The 26,244-nt window shown below is 40.2% G+C and overlaps 1 protein-coding gene across 8 annotated transcripts in view; it reads right to left on the bottom strand.

Annotated features, from left to right (window-relative positions):
• Positions 1–26,244, bottom strand: part of LOC126082770 (zinc finger protein 699-like) — a 199,083-nt gene that overhangs the window by 121,090 nt on the left and 51,749 nt on the right. For 2 of the 8 annotated variants that reach the window (XM_049895714.1, XM_049895719.1), the window contains exon 1: positions 24,730–25,377. The exons of 4 other annotated variants lie outside the window; for them this stretch is intronic. Coding sequence is in view for 2 of the 4 variants with exons in the window: in XM_049895719.1 (XP_049751676.1) it covers positions 24,730–24,732 (3 nt within the window). In the remaining 2 variants the exon portion in view is untranslated. Of the gene's footprint in view, positions 1–24,729; positions 25,451–26,244 lie in introns of those variants that run through there. 2 more of the 8 variants (XM_049895717.1, XM_049895722.1) reach the window with 2 other exon arrangements.

The following is a 26,244-nucleotide window of genomic DNA, read 5'->3' as shown; positions in this document are numbered from 1 at the left end:
AAGATCAGACTACTTCACAGAAACCATGCAGGCAGGAAGGCAATGGGAGCACGTATACAAAGCACTGAAGGAAAAAAACTGCCTGCCAAGAATCATATATCCAGTAAAACTGTCTCTCAAATATGAAGGCGAAATTAGAACACTTCCAGAGAAACACAATTTAGGGGATTCTTAAAAACCAAACCAAAACTACAAGAAATAGTAAAGGGAGTTCTCTGGTTAGAAAATCAATAATATCAGATATCAACCCAAGACTAGAACACAGGACAGAGCAACCAGATGTCAACCCAGAAAGGGAAATCACAAAAATAAATCAAGATAAAAAAGCACTCAAACCACGGAAACAGCAATGTCATTCTGTAAAAGAAGACAACATTAAAACAATAAAGAGGGATAAGAAATACAGTCATAGATCTTTTATATGGAGAGGAAGTCAAGTCGAGATAAAGAAATAAAAGTTTGGTTTAAACTTAGAAAAATAGGAGTAAATATTAAGGTAACCACAACAGAGACTAAAAATCCTACTCATCAATATAAAATACAAGAAAAAAAACTCAGCAAAAACAAAATGAGCAACAATGAATAAGTAGAAAAGACAATATATTAAATACTTGGCATAAAAAATTAAGTGGGAAAAAGAAACTTAGCAACACACACAAAAAAGACATCCAAATGAAAGCACTAAACTCATAGGCATCCATGATTACGCTGAAGGTAAATGGACTAAATGCACCAATAAAGAGACAGAGGATGGCAGAATGTATAAAAAAACACGATCCTAGGCGGGGCCAAGATGGCGGACTAGGTGGACGCTACCGCGGATCCCTCTTGCAGCAAAGACTCGGAAAAACAAGTGAATCGATCACATACATAACAATCTACGAACTCTGAACAACAAACACAGACTTAGAGACGGAGAACGAACAAATACGGGCAGACAGCGATCGTTTTCAGAACTAAGAGCCAGCGTACCAGCTGATTACCTGGAAAATCTAGCTTCCCAGTGATGGCTCGGAGACAGCAGTCCATATCAAACCACATAAAGAAACAGACCATGACAGCTTCTCCAAGCCCCCAAACAAAAGAATCAAAATCTTTCCCAAATGAAGATACGATCCTGGAATTATCAGATACAGAATATAAAAAACTAATTTACAGAATGCTTAATGATATCACAAATGAAATTAGGATAACTGCAGAAAAAGCCAAGGAACACACGGATAAAACTGTTGAAGAACTCAAAAAGGTTATTCAAGAACATAGCGGAAAAATTAATAAGTTGCAAGAATCCATAGAGAGACAGCATGTAGAAATCCAAAAGATTAACAATAAAATTACAGAATTAGACAACGCAATAGAAAGTCAGTGGAGCAGACTCGAGCAATTAGAATGTAGACTGGGACTTCTGGAGGACCAGGGAATCAACTCCAACATAGCTGAAAAAAAATCAGATAAAAGAATTAAAAAAAATGAAGAAACCCTAAGAATCATGTGGGACTCTATCAAGAAGGATAACTTGTGAGTGATTGGAGTCCCAGAACAGGGAGGGGGGACAGAAAACACAGAGAAAATAGTTGAAGAACTCCTGACACAAAACTTCCCTGACATCATGAAAGACGAAAGGATATCTATCCAAGATGCTCATCGAACCCCATTTAAGATTGATCCAAAAAGAAAAACACCAAGACATATTATCATCAAACTTGCCAAAACCAAAGACAAACAGAAAATTTTAAAAGCAGCCAGGGAGAAAAGAAAGGTTTCCTTCAAGGGAGAATCAATAAGTTCAGACTACTCAGCAGAAACCATGCAAGCAAGAAGGGAATGGGACGACGTATACAGACCACTGAAGGAGAAAAACTGCCAACCAAGGATCATATATCCAGCAAAACTCTCTCTGAAATATGAAGGAGAAATTAAGATATTTACAGATAAACATAAGTTTAGAGAATTTGCAAAAACTAAACCAAGACTGCAAGAAATGCTTAAGGAGATTGTTTGGCCTGATGACCAATAATATCAGGTACCAGCAAAATACAAGGTCACAAAACAGAACGTCCTGATATCAACGCAACTCAAATACGGAAAGCACAAAAACAAAGTAAGATTAATTCTAAAAAATAAATAAATAAACAAAATAAAACACATAACAGGAAATCCTGGAAATCAATAGATAAACGATCACAATAATCAAAAAGAGGGACTAAATATAAGAAGCATTGAACTGCCAGATGCAGAGTGATACAAGGCGATATAGAATGATACAAGTTAGGTTTTTACTTAGAAAAATAGGGGTAAATAATAAGGTAACCACAAAAAGGAATAACAATTCCATAACTCAAGAAAAATGTAACGACTCAACAAACATAAAGTTAAACATTATGAAAATGAGGATCTCACAATCTACTAAGAAAAACGCCTCAGCACAAAAAAGTATGTGGAAAAATGAAATGGCCAACAACACACATGCAAAGGCATCAAAATGACAGCACTAAAAACTTATTTATCTATAATTACGCTGAATGTAAATGGACTAAATGCACCAATAAAGAGACAGAGAGTCACGGACTGGATAAAGAAACACGATCCATCTATATGCTGCCTACAAGAGACACACCTTAGACTTAGAGACACAAACAAACTAAAACTCAAAGGATGGAAAAAAATATATCAAGCAAATAATAAGCAAAAAAGAAGAGGAGTAGCAATATCAATTTCTGACAAAATAGACTTTAGACTTAAATCCACCACAAAGGATAAAGAAGGACACTATATAATGATAAAAGGGACAATTGATCAGGAAGGTATAACCATATTAAATATTTACGCACCCAATGACAGGGCTGCAAGATACATAAATCAAATTTTAACAGAATTGAAAAGCGAGATAGACACCTCCATATTTATAGTAGGGGACTTCAACACACCACTTTTCGGAGAAGGACAGGACTTCCAGTAAGAAGCTCAATAGAGACACGGAAGACCTACTTACAACAATCAACCAACTTGACCTCATAGACTTATACAGAACTCTCCACCCAACTGCTGCAAAATATACTTTTTTTTCTAGTGCACATGGAACATTCTCTAGAACAGACCACATATTAGGTCACAAAACAAATCTTGGTAGAATCCAAAACATCGAAATATTACAAAGCATCTTCTCAGACCACAAGGCAATGAAGCTAGAAATCAATAACAGAAAAACTAGGGAAAAGAAATCAAATACTTGGAAAATGAACAATACCCTGCTCAAAAAAGACTGGGTTATAGAAGATATCAAGAGGGGAATAAGGAAATTCTTAGAAAGCAATGAGAATGAAAATACTTCCTATCAAAACCTCTGGGACACAGCAAAAGCAGTGCTCAGAGGCCAATTTATATCGATAAATGCACACATACAAAAAGAAGAAAGAGACAAAATCAGAGAACTGTCCCGAGAACTTGAACAAATAGAAAGTGAGCAACAAAAGAACCCATCAGGCACCAGAAGAAAACAAATAATAAAAATTAGAGAAAAAAAAAAAAAAAAAACAAAACACGATCCATCTATATGCTGCCTACAAGAGACACACCTTAGACTCAGAGACACAAAAAGATTAAAATTCAAATGATGGAAAAAAATGTATCAACCAAACAACAATCAAAACAGAGTAGGAATGGCAATATTAATTTCTGACAAAATAGACTTCAAAGTTAAATCCACCACAAAGGATAAGGAAGGACACTACATAATGATTAAAAAGGGACAATATATCAGGAGGATATAACCATATTACATATTTATCCACCCAGTGACAGGGCTTCAAGATACATAAAATAAATTCCAATTCCTTTCAAAAGTGAGATAGCTCCACAATAATAGTAGAAGACTTCAACACACCATTTTCGGTGAAGGACAGAACATCCAGAAAGAAGCTCAATAAAGACATGGAAGATCTAAATGCCATCATCAACTATCTTAACCTCATAGACATACACAGAACACTCGATTGAACTGCAGCCAAATATATTTTCCTTTCCAGCACACATGGAACGTTCTCTAGAATAGTCCACATATTAGGTCATAAAGCAAGCCTTATCAGAATCCAAAACATTGAAATATTACAAAGCATCTTCTCTGACCATAAGGGTATAAAAAGAGAAAAAGCAAGGAAAAGAAATCAAACACTTGGAAACTGAACAATAACCTGTGCAAAAACAACTGGGTTATAGAAGACATTAAGGATAGAATAAAGAAATTCAAAGAATCCAATGAGAACGAAAACATTTCCTATCAGAACCTCTTGGGACACAGCAAAAGCAGTGCTCAGAGGTCAATTTATATCAATAAATGCATACATACAAAAAGACGAAAGGGCCAAAATTAAAGAATTATCCCTTTAACTCCAAATAAACAGAAAGGGAGCAACAAAAGAAACCCTCAGGCACCAGCAGAGAACAAATAAAAAAAATTAGAGCAGAATTAAATGAAACAGAAAACACAAAAACAATAGAGTTATTAACAAGACCAAAACTGGTTCTTGGAAAAAATTAACAGAATTGATAAACCACTGGTCAAACTGACAAAGAGAGGAGAGGAAGCAAATAACCCAAGTAAGAAATGAGATGGGTGATATTAAAACAGACCCAACTGAAACTAAAAGACTCATATCAAATTACTATGAAAAATTGTACTCTAACAAATTTGAAAACCTAGAAGAAATGGATGAATTTCCTAGAAACACACTAGGTACCTAAACTAACACAAACAGAGATAGAACAACTGCATAAACCAATAACAAAAGAAGAGATTGAAAAGATAATTTAAAAACTCCCAATTAAAAAAATCCCTGGCCCAGAGGGCTTCACTCCAGAGTTCTACCAAACTTTCAGAAAAGAGTTAACACCACTATTAATAAACGTATTTCAGAGCATAGAAAAGGATGGATATTCCCAAACTCATTCTATGAAGCCAGCATATCCCTGATACCAAAACCAGGTAAAAACAACACAAAAAAGAAAATTACAGACCTATATCCCTCATGAACATAGATGCAAAAATCATCAACAAAATTCTAGCCAATAGGATTCTACAACATATCAAAAAAATAACTCATCATGACAAAGTGGGGTTCATACTAGGTATGCAGGGATGGTTCAACATTAGAAAAACAATTAATGAAATCTATAAAAAAAATTTTTTTTTATCATATAAACAAAAGACAAGAACCTCATGATCTAATCAATTGCGGCAGAAAAGGTATTTGACAAAGTCCAACACACATTCATGATGAAAGCTCTCAGCAAAATAAGAACAGAAATAAAATTCCTCAATATAATAAAGGGCATTTATACAAAGCCAACAGCCAACATCATTCTAAATGGAGGGAGTCTGAAAGCATTTCCCTTGAAAACAGGTACCAGACAAGGATGCCCTTTATCACCACTCTTATTCAACATTGTGCTGGTGGTCCTAGGCACAGCAATTAGACTAGAAAAAGAAATAGAGTATCCAGATTGGTAAGGAAGAAGTATCTGTATTTGCAGATGACATGATGTTATACACAGAAAACCCTAAATGATCCTCAAGAAAACTAATGAAACTAATAGCAGAGTACAGCAAAGTATCAGGTTACAAGATAAACATACAAAACTCAGTTTGATTCCTCTACACTAACAAAAAGAACATCGAAGAAATCCCCAAATCAATACCGTTTACAGTAGCCCCGAAGAAGATAAAATACTTAGGAATAAATTTTACCAAAGATGTAAAAGACCTCTACAAGGAAAACTACAAGACACTACTGCAAGAAACGAAGAGAGACCTACATAATTGAAAAACATACCTTGTTCACGGACAGGAAGACTCAACATTGTAAAAATGTCTATTCTACCGAAAGCCATCTATACATACAATGCACTTCTGATCCAAATTCCAATGACATTTTTTAATGTGATGGAGAAACAAAGCACCAACTTCATATGGAAGGGAAAGAGGCCCCGGATAAGTAAAGCATTACTGGGAAAAAAAAAAAACCACAAAGTGGGAGGCCTCACATGCCTGATTTTAGAAACTATTATACCACCTCAGTAGTCAAAACAACCTGGTACTGGTAAAAAAACAGATACACAGACCACTCAAACAGAATTGAGAGTCCAGACATAAATCCATCCACATAGAGCAGATGATATTTGACAAAAGCCCCAAAACAGTTAAATGGGGAAAAGACAGTCTTTTTAACAAATGGTGCTGGCATAACTGGATATCCATCTGCAAAAAAATTAAACAAGACCCACACCTCACACCATGCACAAAACTCAAAATGGATCAAAGACCTAAATATAAAATCTAAAACAATAAAGATCATGGAAGAAAAAATAGGGATAACGATAGGAGCCCTAATACATGGAATAAACAATATACAAAACATTACTAACAATGCACAAACACTAGCAGAGAAACTAGATAACTGGGAGCTCCTAAAAATCAAACACCTATGCTCATCCAAAGACTTCACCAAAAGAATAAAAAGATTATCTACAAACTGGGAAAAAGTTTTTAGCTATGACATTTCCGATCTGTGTCTGACTCTAAAATCTACACCATACTGCAAAAACTCAACAACAAAAAGACAACTGACCCAATTAGACAATGGGCAAAGGATATGAACAGGCACTTCACTAAAGATGACATTCAGGTAGCTAACAGATAACATGAGGAAATGGTCACCATCATTAGCCATCAGAGAAATGCAAATCAAAACTACAACGAGATTCCATCTCACTCCAACAAGGCTGGCATTAATCCAAAAAACACTAAATAATAAATGTTGGACAGGTTGTGCAGAGATTGGAACACTTACACACTGCTGCTGTGAATGTAAAATGGTAAAACCACTTTGGAAATTGATTTGGTGCTTCCTTAAAACACAAGAAATAGAACTACCATAGGATCCAGCAATCCCACTCCTTGGAATATATCCTAGAGAAATAAGAGTTTTTACATGAGCAGATATATGCACACCCATGTTCATTGCAGCACTGTTTACAACCCCAAAAAGATGGATGCAACCAAGGTGCCCATCAATGGATGAATGGATAAGTAAATTAAGGTTTATTCACACAATGGAATACTACGCATCGATAAAGAACAGTGAGGAATCTGTGAAACATTTCATAACATGGAGGAATCTGGAAGGCATTATGCTGAGTGAAATTAGTTGCATAAGGATACATATTGTATGAAGCCACTATTAGAAGAACTCAAGAAATAGTTTAAACAGAGAAGAAAATAGTCTTTGATGGTTAGAGAGTGGGGAGGAAGGGAGGGAGAGGTATATTCACTAATAAGATAGTAGACAGGAACTATTTTAGGTGAAGGGAAAGACAACATACAATACAGAAGAGGTCAACAGAACTGGACTAAACCAATAGCTGAGAAGTTTCCTGAATAATCCAAAAGCTTCAAAGGCCAGCAGAGCAGGGGCAGGGATTTGGGGTCAATGGTTTCAGGGGACATCTAGGTCAACTGGCATAATAAAATCTATTAAGAAAACATTCTGCATCCCACTTTGGAGAGTGGCATCTGGGGTCTTAAATGCTAGCATGCGGCCATCTAAGCCTGGAACAAAGGAGAATGAAGAACACCAAAGAGACAATGTAATTACGAGCCCAAGAGACAGAAAGGGCCACATAAATCAGAGACTACATCAGCCTGAGACCAGAAGAACTAGATGGTGCCTGACTACAACTGATGACAGCCCTGACAGGGAACACAACAGAGAATCCCTGATGGAGAAGAGCAGTGGGATACAGACCTCAAATTTTCGTAAAAAGAGCAGACTTAATGGTCTGACTGAGACTAGAAGGACTTTGGAGGCCATGGTCCCCAGACCTTCTATTAGCCCAAGACAGGAACCATTTCCAAAGCCAACTCTTCAGACAGAGACTGGACTGAACAATAAGATAGAAAATGATACTGGTGAGGAGTGAGTTTCTTGGAACAAGTAGATACATGAGACTTTGGGGGCAGCTCCTGTCTAGGGGGGAGTTAAGAAGGCAAAGGGGTACAGAACCTGGCTGAATGGACACGGAAGTAAAGGGTGGAGAGGAGTGTGCCGTCTCATTAGGGTGAAAGCAACCAAGAGTATATAGCAAGGTGTATATAAGGTTTTGTATGACAGATTGACTTGATTTGTAAACTTTAAAGTAAAGCATAATAAAAACTAAAAGATTTGGTTGTAAAAGTGATAAAATAGCAATTATAATAATTAAAAAAAAACTCAAATGTAGATAGCAATAATCTCCAGGTAGGAAGAAGAGGACATCAGAGTGGGACACATTGTGAAGTCATAAAAACTGACCAAAAGCCAACAAAACGTACTACCTTTGAGTAACTTCTGACTCAAGGCAACCCTACAGGACACAGTAGAAATATCCCAGAGAGTTTCCAAGGCTTTAATCTTTATGGAAGTACACTGCCACATCTTTCTCCTGCTGTGCGGCTGATGAGTCTGAACTTCCAACCATTTGGATAGCAGCCAAGTGCTTAACCACTGCACCACCAAGGCTCATGATAAACACTGACAAGGTCTATTTATTACCAGGATTTAGATTCCTATTATTTAAACTATACAAGAACAGTTAATGCACTCCTTGTTTATGATATACTTAAAATAAAAACTTAAAAGGAATAGTTTAACACATGAAAGAAATGTAATTTTCACCTAATAATTTAACAAAGTCCTGTGAAAACTCTTCATTTTGATTTAACTTGTGTTAGTTCAGAAGGGCTTTTGATATCGGGATCTTGGAAACTCACATTTACATTCAGTATAGCAAGTTTTGTTAAGAGAAAAGAAGGCGACACAGTCCAAGTGTTCAACCACGGCAGTATGGCCAAAACAACAAAGATCAACTGTAAGCAGTATTATAGAGTTTCCTAAAAATTTCTATTTAAGGTCTCTACATATTGCTATAAAACTCCAAGAAAATTTGTTAATTGAAAATCAGGTGTAAACTCCAAGCTACATTATGTATAGCAAAGTAGGAGAAATAATGTGTTTTACTTCTGAATTTTTACCTTAACATCAGTTAATATTGGTATTTTTTTTTTCTGTGTTTGAGAAGATTATATCCACTAAATCAAAAAATTCTCAGGACTCTAGACTTTTCTGGAGTCACAGAGGGTTGATGAACCACTTAAACTATTATCCTGAGATAATATTTAAAACTTAAACCAAAAATATCCCCTAAAGGATTTATAAAATTGAACAACAGTTTAGCTTAACTACTAAAAAACACCCACCTTGAGCATTTCACTTTTTTAAGAACAATCTATATAGGATCAAAGTGACGATAGCAACTCAAAAGGTTAGAAAGGAACCATAGGAGGCAGTGAGTTTCTGCTAATTAGGAAAGAATAACTTAGAAAAAAAGAGTGAGAACACTTGCACAACTCAAAGAATGTAATTGACGTCCCTGAATTGTACATGTAGAGACTGCTGAATTGGTGGATGTTTTGCAGCATATATACTCAACAATAACAAGAAAATTTAGGAAAAAAATGAAAGGGAACACATAAAGATCAATATCCTAGGGATTGTTGTTGCTAGGTGACCTCAAGTCGATTCTGACCCATAGCGATCCTACGTACAACAGAACAAAACGCTTCCCAGAACTAAGCCACCCTCATGATTATCATGCTTAAGTCCATTGTTACAGCCACTCTGCCAAGCCTTCTCACTGAGGGTCTTCCTCTTTTTTGTTGCCCTCTACTTTACCAAGCATGATGTCTTTCTTCAGGGACTGATCTCTCCTTATAACATACCCAAAGTATGTGAGATGTAGTCTTGACATACTTGCTTCTAAGGAGCATTGTGGCTATAATTAAGCAGATTTCTTCATTCTTTTGGCAGTCCATGGTATATTCAATATTTTTCACCAACACCATAACTGAAAGGCATCAATTCCTCTTCGGTCCTCTTTATTCACTGACTAGCTTTCGTATGAATGTGAGGCAACTGCAAACACCATGGCTGAGGTCAGGCGCACCTTAATCTTCAAAGTGACACCTTTACTTTTTAACACTTTAAAGAAGTCTTCTGCAGCAGATTTGCCCAATGCAATATGCCATTTGATTTGACTACTGCTTCCATGGGTATTGACTGCAGATCCAACTAAAATGAAATCTTTGATAACTTCAGTCTTTTCTTTATTTATCATGATGTTGCTTATTGGTCCTGTTGTAAGAACTTTGTTTTCTTTATGTTGAGAGGTAATCTATACTAAATGCTGTGGTCTTTGACCTTCATCAGTAAGTGCTTCAAGTCCTCTTCATTTTCAATGGTGAGTTGAAATGGACTGCTACTGGCCACTCTGAATTCTACTATACCAGGAAAGACAAATAGAAGAGGAATGGCGTCGCACTGGCCAAAAAGACAATTCAAGACCTATCCTGAAGTACAATGCTGTCAGTGATAGGATGATATCCATACGTCACAAGGAAGACCAATTAATACAATTATTGTTCAAATTTACCCACCAACCACTGATGTCAAAGACAAACAAATTGAAGATTTTACCAAATTTGGCAGCCAGAAATTGATCAAACATGTACTCAAGAGGCATTGATATTTACTGCTGATTGGAATACGAAAGTTGGAAATAAAGAATGAGGAAAATATGTCCTTGTGGAGGTGGAGCCAAGATGGTGGAATAGACAGATGCTTCCGTCGAGCCCTCTTTACAACAAAGACCCGAAAAAACAAGTGAAACGAGTGTATTTGTGACAAGCTGGGAGCCCTGAGCATCAAAGGCAAGCTTAGACAATGAACTGAGGGGCAGGGGAAGGAAGAGACTGTTCAGAAGCAGAGAGGAGTTACCGGACCTGAATTGCAGGGAGCCATCAGGCACCATTCCCGAAGTGGTGGCAGCGGCGGGCTGGTACTAGCGTTCCGCCACAGTTTCCTCAGGGAGAAGCAGCCAGCCACACAGCCCACTCCCACCTCTGGAACCTGAGGAGAAGGGCGCTCTCAGCAAAAGCTAAGTACTTGCGTATATTCTACCGCACACCCCCCTCACCCAAGCCAGCTTCAGCGGCTGAATCCCTAGGCCTGAGATAGTCCCTAGTGAGCACCTGGAGCCATCCTCCCGGCCTTGGGGAAGGAAAACATTTGCAACTGGGGGGAAAAGATAATTTGCTAGCTCCATTAACTGGGAGAGCTCAGGACAGAAGTGGCTCCTGTCCAGGCATAAACCGTCCGTGGACCATGAGCACCTTTCCCTTCTGCATGGACTTGTGTGGGCCTATTTCAGGAGAATAGGCCCTTGTTGGCAAACTCCAACCACTGCAGTGGTGCGGTGGAGAGGTGCGTGTTTGACATTTGACATTACTTTGCCTGTTAAACAAGGTCCTCACCTACCCACAACAGGGACCTAAGGACTGGTGGCTCCACTTGGGTCGCCCAACCACCTGCAAGAGGGGTACAGGGGTAACTGGTACCTCCCATTCCTTACAACAAAAACTTTGGGTGACCACAGTCCCTCTGCAGAGTCCACCCACCAGCACGCTCTAGGGAACAGAGATGCGTTTTCCTCAGAGACACTTGGGGGTCAGTTCTCAGCCTCCTGCCTTGTTCAGAGCGTGACCCCCTGCTGCAATCAGATACAGGTATATAAGCCAATCAGCCCTGCCCCTCTAAGGCTATAGGACAGAGCCTGTACCACACACTTGATATCAGCTACCTGGAAACCTGTGCGAATTCGTACAAGAAAACTGAATGGACTCCTAGACTGATATACCTGATAACAGCTCTAGCCAGCTGGGGACAGGACACCAGAGCTCTAAAGGTGAAAATAATCAAGCTAGCTCACTCATGCAACCCATAGGGGTATACCAAAACAAAACAAAGCAAGCAGCTACAACACAGTAAGCAAGCATAAACTAATACAATAACTTATAGATGGCTCGAAGACAACAGTCAATATCAAGACACATAAAGAAATAAACCATGATCACCTCAACAGGCTCTGAAAACAAAGAATCCAGGGATCTTTTAGATGAAAGGGCATTCCTGGAATTACCAGATGCAGATTACAAAAGTTTAATATACAGAACCCTTTGAGACATCAGGAAGGAAATGAGGCAATACACAGAAAAGCCAAGGAACACACAGATAAAGCAACTGAAGAAATCAGAAAGATTATTCAGGAACATAATGAAAAGTTTAATAAGCTGGAAAAATCCATAGACAGACAGCAATCAGAAATTCAGAAGATTAACAATAAAATTACAGAATTAGATAACTCAAGAGAAAGAGGAGCAGAATTGAGCAAGTAGAAGCTACAATTTCTGAACTTGAAGATAAATCACTTGGCACTAATATGTTTGAAGAAATATCAGATAAAACAATTTAAAAAAATGAAACCTTAAGAATCATGTGGGACTCTATTAAGAGAAATAACCTACGAGTGATTGGAGTACAAGAACAGGGAGGGATAACAGAAAATACAGAGAGAATTGTTGAGGATTGCTGGCAGAAAACTTCCCTGATATTGTGAAAGATGAGAAGATATCTATCCAAGATGCTCATCAAACTCCACATAAGGTAGATCTTAAAAGAAAGTCACCAAGACATATTATAATCAAGCTTGCTAAAACCAAAGATAAAGAGACAATTATAAGAGCAGCGAGGGATAAAAGAAAAGTCACCTACGAGGGACAGCCAATAAGAACAAGCTCGGACTACTCGGCAGAAACCATGCAGGCAAGAAGGCAATGGGATGACATGTTTTAAAAACTGAAGGAAAAAAATTGCCTGCCAAGAATCATATATCCATCAAAGCTGTGAAGCTGAAATTAAGACATTTCCAGATAAACATAAGTTGAGGGAATTCGAAAAAACCAAACTAAAACTACAAGAAATACTAAAGGGAGTTCTTTGGTTAGAAAATCAATATCAGGTATCAGTCCAAGACTAGAACACTGGGCAGAGGAACCAGAAGTCAACTCAGACAGGGAAATAAAAAAAAAAAAAAGATTAAAAAAAAAAAAAAAAAGCCCAACACAGGGTAATGGTGATGTTATTATATACAAGAAGACAACATTAAAATAATAAAGAGGGACTAAGAAATGTAATCATACACCTTCCATATGATCCAGCAATCCCACTCCTTGGAATATATCCTAGAGAAATAAGAGCCTTTACACGAACATATATACGCACACCCATGTTTTTGCAGCACTGTTTAAAATAGCAAAAACATGGAAGCAACCGAGGTGCCCATCAACGGATGAATGTATAAATTATGGTATATTATGGTATATTCACGCAATGGAATACTACACATCGATAAAAACAGTGAGGAATCTATGAAACATTTCGTAACATGGAGGAACCTGGAAGGCATTATGCTGAGTGAAATTAGTTGCAAAAGGACAAATATTGTATAAGACCACTATTATAAGAACCTGAGAAATAGTTTAAACTGAGAAGAAAACATTCTTTTGTGGTTACAAGAGGGGGGAGCGAGGGAGGGTGGGAGAGGGGCATTCACTAATTAAGACAGTAGATAAGAGCTACTTTAGGTGAAGGGAAAGAAAGCACACAATACAGAGGAGGGCAGCACAACTGGACTAAACCAAATGCAAAGAAGTTTCCTGAATAAACTGAATGCTTCGAAGGCCAGCATAGCAGTGGCAGGGGTCTGGGGACCATGGTTTCAGGGGACATCTAAGTCAATTGGTATAATGAAATCTCTTAAGTAAACATTCTGCATCCCACTTTGAAGAATGGCGTCTGGGGTCTTAAACGCTAGCAAGCAGCCATCTAAGATGCATCAATTGGTCTCAACCCACTTGGATCAAAGGAGAATGAAGAACACCAAGGACACAAGGTGATTATGAGCCCAAGGGACAGAATGGGCCACATGAACCAGAGACTACATCGTCCTGAGACAGAAGAACTAGATGGTGCCCGACTACAACCAATGACTGCCCTGACAGGGAACACAACAGAGAACCCCTGAGGGAGCAGGAGAGCAGTGGGATGCAGACCCCAAATTCTCATAAGACCAGACTTAATGGTCTGACTGAGACTGGAAGGACCCCAGTGGTCATGGCCCCGACCTTATGTTGGCCCAGGACAGGAACCATTCCCGAAGCCAACTCTTCAGACATGGATTGGACTGGACAATGGGTTGGAGAGGGGTGCTGGTCAGGCATGAGCTTCTTAGATCAGGTGGACACTTGAGACTATGTGGGCATCTCCTGCCTGGAGGGGACCTGAGAGGGTGGAGGGGGTTAGAAGCTGGCGCAAAGGACACAAAAAGAGAGAATGGAGGGAGAGAGCGGGCTGTCTCATTAGGGGGAGAGTAATTGGGCGTGTGTAGCAAGGTGTATATGGGTTTTTGTGTGAGAGACTGACTCGATTTGTAAACTTTCACTTAAAGCACAATAAAAATTATTTTTAAAAAATTGTAATGGAATGCATAAACATCGATATCCTAGGCATTAGTGAGCTGAAATGGAGTTGAACTGGCCACTTTGAACTGGACAATCATATAGTCTACTATGCTGGGAATGACAACTTGAAGAGGAATGGTGTTGCATTCATCATCAAAAAGAACATTTCAAGATCTATCCTGCAGTACAACACTGCCACTGATAGGAAAATATACACACGCCTACAAGGAAGACCAGTTAATAGGACTATTATTCAAATTTACGCACCACCACTAGGGCCAAAGATGAAGAAATAGAAGATTTTTATCAGCTGCTGCAGTCTGAAATTGGTTGAATGTGCAATCAGGAGGCATTGATAATTCCTGGTGATTGGAATGCAAAAGTTGGAAATGAAGAAGGATCGGTAGTTGGAAAGCATGGCCTTGGTGACAAAAACAATGCCAGAGATCAAATGATAGAATTTCACAAGACCAACAAATTCTTCATTATAATTACCTTTTTTCACCAACGTAAATGGCGACTATACACATGGACCTCACCAGATGGAACACACAGGAGTCAAACTGACAACATCTGCAGAAAGAGATGATAGAAAAGCCCAATATCATCAGTCAGAACAAGGCCAGGGGCCAACTGTGGGACAGACCATCAATTACTCATATGCACGTTCAAGCTGAAACTGAAGAAAATCAGAGCGAGTCCACAAGAGCCAAAATATGACCTTGAGTATATCCCACCTGAATTTAGAGACCATTTCAAGAATAGATTTGACGCACTGAACACCACTAGTGACTCAAGACCAGATGAGTTGTAGAATGACATCAAGGACATCATATATGAAGAAAGAGGTCATTGAAAAGACAGGAGAGAAAGAAAAGGCCAAGATGGATGTCAGAGGAGACCCTGAAACTTGCTCACGAATGTTGAGCAGCTAAAGCAAAAGGAAGAAATGATGATGTAAAAGAACTGAACACAAGATTTCAAAGGGTGGCTCGATAAGACAAAGTAAAGTATTATAATGACATGTGCAAAGAGCTGGAGATAGAAAACCAAAAGGGAACAACACGCTCGGCATTTCTAAAATTGAAGGAACTGAGGAAAAAATTGAAGCCTCAAGTTGCAAAAGTGAAAGATTCTATGGGGAAAATATTAAATGACGCAGGAAGCATCAAAAGAAGATGGAAGGAATACACACATTCATTATACCAAAAAGAATTAGTCGATGTTCAACCATTTCAAGAGGAAGCATATGATCAGGAACCGATGGTACGAAAAAAAGAAGTCCAAGCTGCTCTGAAGGCATTGGCGAAAAAAAAGCTCCAGGAATTGATGGAATATCAATTGAGATGTTACAACAAACGGATGCAGCACTGGAAATGCTCACTCATCTATGTCAGGAAATATGGAAGACAGATTCCTGGCCAACTGACTGGAAGAGATCCATATTTATGCCTATTCTCAAGAAAGATGATCCAACTAAATGAAGAAATTATACAACAATAGCATTAATATCACACGCAAGCAAAATTTTGCTGAAGATCCTTCAAAAACGGCTGCAGCAGTATATCAACAGGGAACTGCCAGAAATTCAAGCTGGTGTCAGAAGAGAATGTGGAACCAAAGATATTGCTGATGTCAGATGGATCCTGGCTGAAAGCAGAGAATACCAGAGGGATGTTTTCCTGTGTTTTATTGAGTATGCAAAGGCATTCGACCTTGTGGATCATAACAAATTATGGATAACACTGCGAAGAATGGGAATTCCAGAACACTTAATTGTGCTCATGAGGAACCCTTACACAGATCAAGAGGCAGCTGTTCAGATAGAACAAGGGAATACTGATTGGTTTAAAGTCAGGAAAGGTGTGTGTCAGGGTTGTATCCTTTCACCATACCTATTCAATCTGTATGCTGAGCAAATGAACCAAGAAGCTGGACTATATGAAGAAGAATAGGTCATTAGGACTTGAGGAAGACTCATTAACAACCTGCATTATGCAGATGACACAACCTTGCTTGCTGAAAGTGAAGAGGTCTTGAAGCACTTACTAATGAAGATCAAAAACCACAGCCTTCAGTAGGGATTGCACCTCAACATAAAGAAAACAAAGATCCTCACAACTGGACCAATAAGCAACATCATGATAAACGGAGAAAAGATTGAAGTTGTCAAGGATTTCATTTTACTTGGATTCACAGTCAATAACCAAGGAAGAAGCAATCAAGAAATCAAAGGATGCATCACATTGGGTAAATCTGTTGCAAAGGACCTCTTTGAAGTGTTAAAAAGCAAAGATGTCTCCTTGAAGACTAAGGTGCGCCTGACCCAAGTCATGGCATTTTCAATCACATCGTATGCATCTGAAAGCTGGAGAATGAATAAGGAAGACCGAAGAAGAATTGATGTCTTTGAATTGTGGTGTTGGTCAAGAATATTGAATATACCATAGACTGCCAAAAGAGGGGACAAATCTGTCTTGGGAGAAGTGCAACCAGAATGCTCCTTAGAAGCAAGGATTGTGGGACTGCGTCTTACATACTCTGGACATGTCAGAAGGGATGAGTCCCTGGCGAAGGACATCATACTTTGCAAAATACAGGGTCAGCGGAAAAGAGGAAGACCCTCAACGAGGTGGACTGACACAGTGGCTGCAACAATGAGCTCAAGCATTAACGAGTGTAAGGATGGCGCAGGACCAGGCAGTGTTTCATTCTGTTGTGCACAGGGTCACTATGAGTCGGAACCGACTCAACGGCACCTCACAACAACGACGACTTATTCATTACAAAGATCTCTTTTTCAACAACGTAAATGAAGACAATACACGTGGACATTGCCAAATGGAATATACGGGAATCAAATCAACTACATAAGAAGCTCAATATCATCCATCAGAACAAGGGCAGGGGCCAATTGGAACAGATCATCAATTGTTCATATGTAGGTTCAACTTGAAGCTGAAGAATACTAAAACAATTCCACGAGAGCAAAAGTACAATGTTAAGAATTGTTATCCAGTGCAGCTATAATAGAAATACCACAAGTGGATGGCTTTATTCTCCCACAATTTAGGAGGCTAGAAGTCTAAATTCAGGGTGCCAGCTCCAGCGAAAGGCTTTCTCTTTCTGTCTTCTATGAGGGAAGGACCTTGTCATCAATCTTCTCCTGGTGTAGGAGGTTCTCAGCACAGGGAGCACGGGTCTTCTTTCCTGGTGATAATGGGTTGCTGTCGAGTCTATTACAAATCATAGCGACCCTATACGTCAGAGTAGAACTGCCCCATAGTTTCCAAGGTGTGCCTGATGGATTCAATCTGCTGCTCTTTTGATTAGCTGCCATAGCTCTTACCCACTATGCTACCAGGGCTTCAAAAAAAGGGATGTAGTGCTGCTGAGGTCCACTTTTGGGTAGTGCCTACAGAAAGAACCCCCCCATGAGGACACAGGTGTACACTGGGAGAGGGCAGAAAATGTGACAAGAGTTGAGACCATGGGCATTTGGACTACTTCCTTATGCAGCTTACTTGGCCTTCTGGTTCTGCTAGGACCCGATCTTATATATACCACTTCCACTTGATGACGGAGAGCTGTAATGCACATCTGACCTTATGATTCCATGGGTCAGATAACATCCAGATCATGAAAAGCAACTCAGACCACATGGTGACTTGGTGGCCCATGATTAAGTGTTCAGTCTCTACTGTGGCCCAGTAACAAGCCAAAAGCTGTTTCTGAAAAGGAGAGTAGTTATCTACAGAGGATAGCAGAGCTTTGCTCCAGAATTCTTAGGTTCTTGCTTTTATTCATCAATAGAGGCCCGCCAAAGACTCCAAACACGATCTCCATCTGCCATTGACACTTCAAGCACCAGTAGATCGGCCAGCTCATATGTCCCAAGTGGCAGAGTGACTTGCACAGCAGCCTGAAACTCTTGCAGAACCTTCTCTTAGCCTGGGCCCAACGCAAAACTAGAAGGTTTTCCAGGCACTTGATAAACAGGCCAGATTACCACGCCCAAATGAAGGATATGTTGCCTAGAAATTCCAGAGACCCACCAGACACTGTACCTCCATTTTAATTGTGGCTGGGTTCAGAAGAAATAATTTATCCTTCACTTTAGAAGAAATATCTCAACATGCCCCACACCACTGGACCCTTAGAAATTTCACTGAGGTGGAAGGAGCCAGAATTTTGGTGGAATTTTCCACCCTTTAGCATGCAAATGTTTTATCAATAAGTCCACAGTCATTGACATTTCTTCCTTACTGGGTCAAATCAGCATATTGTCATCAATGTAATAGACCAGTAGAATGTCTTATGTAAGGGAAAAGCTAACAAGGTCCATGCAGACTACATTAGAACATACGGCTGGAGGTAATATACCGCTGAGGTAGGACGGTGAAGGTGCACTGCTGGCCTTGCAAGCTGAAGGCAAACTGCTTCTGGTGGTCCTTCAAACAGGTATGGAGAAAAGCATTAGCCAGATTAATATCTGCATACCAGGTACCAGGAGATCTAGTAATTTGCTCAAGCAATGAAATCACATCTGGAACACCAGCTACAATCAGAGTCAGCAGTTGGTTCACCACCCCTGCATCCTTCGAGTCCTTGATGGTGGCATTAATCTCCACAGTCCCTCCAGGAATGCAGTATTGTTTTTCCTTTTCTATTTTCCTAGGGAGAGGCACTTCTAATCTAATGGCCTCCACTTGACTTTTCCTATCATAATAGCCCTTACTCCCCCTGTCAGGAATCTAATCTGGAGGTTCTGCCAGTTGTGGAATATATCTATCCCAACTGTGCATTCTGGATCTGGGGAAATCTCTACAAGATCCGTTTGAGGCCCCCTAGACCCACTGGGAGCAAAATCTGAGCTAACTAACACTTCATTAATAGCCTTATCTCCATACACCCCAACTCTGACTGGTGGGCCACAGTGACATTTTTGGTTTTCTGGAATTAGTGCCAGTTGAGAGGCAATATCCAGTAATCCCTGAAAAGTCTGATTAATTTTTTTTCCCAGTGAACAGTCACTATCGTGAGAGGTCATAGATACCTTTGGAGAAGGCTGGGAGAAAGACAATACAAATTTTGATCAGTGCATTAGGGTCCTTCCTCAAGGGAACCTGTCTACCCCTTCATTCAATGGCTTCTGGGTCTGTAAACTGGCTCGAATCTGGGATTTGATTGAGTGACTGTGATTCTCTAGTCTAGAGTTTCAAGTAGGACTGCCAGTTCACTTGAACTAGAACTCTTGGGCTTGTACAGATCTGAAATATTTCTGATCTGTTTCACTCCTAAGGGATACCGTAACTAAGTAGTCAACACCATAAATCCACATAAGTCAGACCATTCTGATTAATGCTTTGACTCTGCTGTCCATTACTGAAATCACACCAACTTGTCTTTGTTGACAGAATGTTGCCACTTGGCCCCTTCCACCACGGTGTCCAACCAGCCTCAATGTAGATAGGTGTCTTAATTCAATTACGGCTGTTCCAATGTCAAATTTGACTTATGTAAAATAGCAATCACGGCAGTCTTCAAGGATTTTGGGGCTTCCTTCACAAATCTGTTCATCACTGTTGTGGTAAAAGCTGTGTCTTCTGGGGACTACTTGTGTGGGTCTCTGGGTCTAACCTGATAAATCCACTCTAACACACCAATTAGTATGTTCTTCTACAATATACTAAGGCAGGTCTGCCAATTCAATTTGATTTACCATGGGCTACTGCATAATCCTTGCTTCAATGAACCAACCAAGTAAACTATTAGATTCTTTCCTAACCTACTGAACTGAAGCACAGAATGAAGGATCTGTGCTTAGTGGGCCCACATCAATAAATTCATATTGATCCAACTTTACATTCCTTGCAGCATATCCCTTAATAGCCATTCTCACACATATTCTTCAGGTCTATGTTTGTATATATTAGAAAATTCAAGCAGTTCTTTTGGAGTGTGGCATACTTCCTCCTGTGTCACACTTTGTACTTCACCTTTTGGGGCTCACTGGCCCTTAAAACTAGTTATACGTCTAGAAGTCAAAATTGGTGGTGGGGATTTATTCTGAGAACATTCGGAAATGCCTTGTAAGGCATCTGCATCAAGTGATGGGGCAATGACTCAAATGCCTCTCCAAGGGATGACTGAGATAAAGGCTCTTCAGCCACAGCTGGGTTAATCTCATTAGATGGAGATGAAGGGGCTAATGTTTTAGTGGGGAGGGTGGCTTAGCACAAAAAGATGGAGTACTCTCTTCAGATGGGTGTGAAAGGGCTGGTTCTGTTGGCAAGACTGATTTAACAAAATTTAGGGGCTTAGTGTTCCCAGCTTCCCAATTATCTGCCCGTATGTCTCCATCCAAAGTTTCAGAATCCCATTTCTTCTCAATCAATGCCCTCACTTTAACTTCAGATACCATTCGAGGTTGGGAATTCAACTGGCATTGTAATTCAGTCACTCTTACTGTAAGACTCTGGGCTTCATATTCAGCAATATCAGCTGTATTACTACAAGAAATAAGCCTTTCTTTCAAGGCTCACATGGAAACTTTCAGGTCATTTATGTGACCCGTGAACTGTAACTGTGAAGCCCTGAGCTCATCTGTTTCTTTTACCACTTTTTCTAGTGAAAGGAGACCAAACCAACCAGCTTTTTATACCTCTCATTCTGACAAACTTGTACGAACGTATCGAACATGCCATCACCCAGAGCTTTGCTTCTTACCAATACCTGATGTATTTGTGGTGATATTCGGCATATCTCTATTGCCACCTCTCACGATGTATTAGCAGTGCTCTTCCTACTACTGGAAGTAGAACTATCAACATCTTTAAGACTAACCAGACTTGACCACCAATTGTGAAAACTCACTCTTATAATTTTGTTTCTCTAAAACCACTCTTGGTACCAAATGTCTTACGCTGGGTTCTCTAGAGAAGAAAAAACAGTGATGTGTATAAATGTAAAGAGATTTATATCAAGGAAATGGCTCACAGGATTGTAGAGGCTGAAAACTCCCAAGTTCATGGGTGAGCTTGGACTCACGTAGCTGCAGGAGACAGCGAACTCAAGACTGGCATATCAGACAGCAGGCCTCTGACTCACAGGCTCGGGAGGCCAATGAATATCAAGATCAGCAGGCAAGACGGCAGGCCACTGGATCACAGGTTATGGAAGCTGACAAATCCCAAGATCGGTGGGTAAGCTGCTATCTCAAGTCCCAAGAACCGGAGGCCAGATTAACAGGAACCAGATGCAGGATCCAGAACAAGCAAAACCAGAGAGCTTTGCCAGAAAGTCCACCTATATTGGATGCAGGCTGGCTGTACCCCTCAAGGAAACTCCCTTTCAACTGACTGGCTGCTCAAAATATATCTCAACATGGATGTAATTACGTCATATCAGATCTCGTTATGGACGTTATTACATCATTACATAGCTACCAAACTACATCATAACTGCCAAACCACTGAGAATCATGGCCCAGCCAAGTTGAAACATCCTTCACCATCACAAGTATATTCCACCAGAATTCACAAATCATCTCAAGAAAATATTTCATACATTAAATGCTGATGATCAATGACCACACTGAGTTGTGCAATGATATCAAGGATATCATACGTGCAGAAAGAAAAAGGTCCTTAAAAAGACAAGAAAGAAAAGACTAAAATGAATGTCAGAAGAGACTCTGAAACTTGCTCTTGAACGTAGAGAATCTAAAGTGAATGGAAGAAATGATAAAGTAAAGGAGCTAAACGGAAAGTTTCAAAGGGTGGCTCAAGAAGACAAAGAAAAATATAATGAAATCTGCAAAGACTTGGAGTTAGAAACCCAAAAGGGAAGAAAACACTCAGCATTTATCAATCTGAAAGAACAGAAGAAAAAATTCAAGCAGCAAGTTGCAGTAATGAAGGTTGCTGTAAGCAAAATATTGAACAATGCAAGAAGCGTGAAAAGACTATGGAAGGAATACAGAGTCACTGTACCAGACTTGTTGACATTCAACCATTTCAGAAGGTAGCACATGGTCAAGAAGTGATAGTATTGAAAGAAGAGGTCCAAAGTGCACTAAAGGCATTGCTGGAAAAAAAGGCACCAAGAATTGACAGAATACCAATTAAAACGTTAGAACAAACGAATGTAACGCTGGAAGAACACACTTGTCTATGCCAAGATATTTGGAAGATAGCTACCTGGTCAAAAGACTGGAAGATACTCACATATATGCCAATTCCCAAGAAAAGCTAGACAAAAGAATGCAGACATTATGGAACAATATCCCCAATATCACACACAGGTAAAGTTTTGCTGAAGATAATTCAAAAATGGGTGCAGCAGTACATCAATAGGAAACCATCAGAAATTCAAGCAAAATTTAGAAGAAGATATGGATTGAGGAGTATCATTGCTGATGTCAGATCGTAGTTGAAAGCAGAGAATACAGAAAGATGGTTACCTGTGTTTTATTCACTATGCAAAGGCATTCAACTGAGTGGATCATAACAAACTATGGATAACATTATGAAGAATGGGAATTCCAGAACACTTAATAGTGTTCACCCAGGAACAGTATAACGACGAAGAGGCACTCATTCAAACAGAACAAGGGGATACTGCCTGCTTTAAAATCAGGAAACACGTCTGTCAAGATTGTATCCTTTCACCATAACTATTCAGTCTGAACCCTGAGCAAATAATCTGAGAAGGTGGACTAAAGGAAGAAGAATATGGCTTCAGGTTTGGAGGAAGTCTCATTAACAACCTGTGGCATGCTGATAATACAACCTTGCTTGATCAAAGTGAAGAGGACTTAAAGCACTTACTGATGAAGGTCAAAGACTACAGCCTTCAGTATGGATCATACCTCAACATAAAAGAAACAAAAATCCTCACAACTGGACCAATAAGCTACATCATGAAAAATGGAGAAAAGATTGCAGTTGTCAAGGATTTCATTTTACCTGGATTCACAATGAACGTCCATGGAAGCAGCAATCAAGAAATCAAATGACATATTGCATTGGACAAATCTTCTATAAAAGATCTCTTCAAAGTGTTAAAAAAAAACAAAGACATCACTTTGAGGACTAATGTGCGCCTTAACCAAGGCATGGTGTTTTCAATCGCCATACATGCATGCAAAACCTGGACAACGAATAAGGAAGACCAAAGAAGAATTGACATCTTTGAATTATGGCGTTGGGGAAGAATACTGAATATACCGTGGGCTGCCAGAAGAACAAACAAATTTGTACTGGAAGAAGTACATCCAGAATGGTCCTGAGAAGCAAGAATGGTGACACTACGTCTCACGTCCTTTGGACAAGTTATCAGGAGGGACCGGTACCTGGAGAAGAACATCATGCTGGTTAGGGTGAGAGTGAGGGTTGGGGTCAGACAAAAGAGGAAGACACTCAAGGAGATGGATTGATACAGTGGCTACAAAGGTCTCAAGGCTGAGGGTGGCATAGGATGGGGCAGTTTTTTGTCATGTTGTACACATGGTTACTGTGGGTTGGAACCAACGTAATAGCACCAAACAACAACAGGCAGAGAAGGGTGGAAAAACAAAGACTTACACTGCTGATATATGCTTTTTGCACACCTCAAAACCTCAAAGAAAAACCTTACCTCCAAAAAGGATGGGTCTTGATATCTCACACATCATCCAAATAGACTCACTGTCCCCTTCCTCATTCCACTGGTGAATCCATGAGAGGACCAAGCCTCAGCTAGGGCCCCATTAACAGTCAGTGCTATCCGCTACTAACTCTTCCCCGTTTTCGACCAAATCACACAGTATGAGAGGTACAGCTGCAGTTAAAACTGTGCAAAAATGCTCCAGTACCTGAGGGAGGCCAAGAAAAGTGTGTGCAGGGATGGGACAAGGATGGCTCTGGAGAACCTGGGGCTCGGTCTCCTCAGAGTCCAATGTTGCTCCATCTTCAGACTCTGGTCAGGAGACTCTGTCATTCGACACAGAGAACCAAGGCCCAGGACAGGATGTCAATGCCCCATGATTCCAGCCCTAAGGCTAATATAGGAAGGTGACCCCAGGTATCCAAGGCTTGAAAATTCACATATGTGTACAGGAAGGGCCCAGCGACACAGAAGCAAGGCCTCAGGATGCCTCGTATACCTCAGTCCTACAGCCTCATCTCCCACCTTTTTACCTCACTGAGGAACTTCAGGGCCTAGAGCATATGGTACTCTAACAATTCATACCTAGCCTCACCCCTTACGGTAACAATACCCCAGTTCTCCGTAGTACTCACCATCTCCTGGCTCCAGCTTCAGAAAGTCTAAGTGAATGTGCTCTCTAAGCCCAAGAAGTCACTTCAGGAAGAGGGATGGCAGAGGAAGTTTGGAGCCAGATCAGTGATGTCTCATCCACACAGCCATGCAGAGCAGTTAAAATTCTTACTTTTGATTGCATGGATGTGCAAGAAGGTTGCCCTCAGTCCCCAGCTGCCTACGCTGGACTAGCTCTCCCTGCACCACACCTGGGACCTGAAATGGAAGGAGACAGTGTTGAGTAAGGAAGAAGTGAAAGGTTCTTGGCCTTCAGCTCTTTCCCTGGACAGGGCTTCCTCCCAGGCTCAAGGCCACGCTCCACTCTGAGGGCATCTGCAGATTCCGCTCCAGCCGTCCAGAGCACACACTTGCATTCTTCATGCAGCTCCACAGGCCTCTTCCTCAGGCCACGCTGTCACAGGAGGGGCTTCCTCATCCCAGAGCATGAAAGGCATCCAGGCCTGCCCGGGCTGGAAAACGTGAACCTGGCTTCCTCCATGGCATCAGAGGTCCAAGGTTTAGGTTGAAGGTTCACCTATGAGGTTAAGGGTTCACCTTCGTAGAAAAACACACACACTTTAATATCAACATGGGTGAATATTCTGACAGAAGATATTTTTCAAGTTCAAATCAATGACTTCATCACATGTCACTGATTTTTAATTATGTGAAGCTGAAAGTCTTCTGTTGTGGTTTGTTTTCTAAAACATTTTCATTTTTAGCATGGTAATATGTGATCAGTATTCTTCCTGTTGATTTTGCAACTAACCTTTCTTCCCCATCAGTTTTTTTTTTTTTTCTTTTTCCTTCACTCTGGGGCCATGACACCACCAAGTCCCCAAGTTTCCCAGAAATCTGGGACATTTCCTGAACACATTGTCTTTCAACTTTATAATAACCAATCAACCAAATAAATTAGAAATTATTAAATTTTCATTAAGGAGCAATCTCCCCCATCTGTTCCTGATTCTTTCCTCCCTTCTACCCCATCTAGCTGACTCCTACCTTTTATTTCTTGGTCTCAGTGTAAATGTTTTTTCCCCTCTCGCTCTCTCTCTCTCTCATGATCTGTATACCAATGTCTCCGTTTTAAGCATTATCCTTTTTATTAATTCCTCTAATAGCACTTTCTACTTTTAATTCACATCCTACTTCTATAATAGTTATTTTCAGCATAAACTGGGAGCTTGTTTGATATAGAAAATCTCAAGCCCAACCCTAGATAAAAATCTGCATTTTCACAAGGCCCCTGGGGTATCCACATCTAAGCACTCCCTGGTTTAGAGCCTGTAACTGAAGGAAGGAGCATTCTATCATGGGTGCCCTTTCTTAGCCCCCCCACCAGCCCAGTACACACTCCCCATGCCTTGGCTGCCTTCAGTGGTCCAGTCAGGCCCTGCTCACCTCTTCCAGCCTCCAGGCTGTGCTGGGTTTATCATCAAAGCCAGATACCACTGCAATGATCCCCTACCACCTGGGTAAGACCATGCTGGCTG

This window comes from Elephas maximus, chromosome 9 (genome assembly GCF_024166365.1).
Source record: "Elephas maximus indicus isolate mEleMax1 chromosome 9, mEleMax1 primary haplotype, whole genome shotgun sequence".
Lineage (NCBI taxonomy): Eukaryota > Metazoa > Chordata > Mammalia > Proboscidea > Elephantidae > Elephas > Elephas maximus.
The sequence above is the reverse complement of the archived record's forward strand: the minus strand, read 5'-3'. Positions and strand labels throughout refer to the sequence as shown.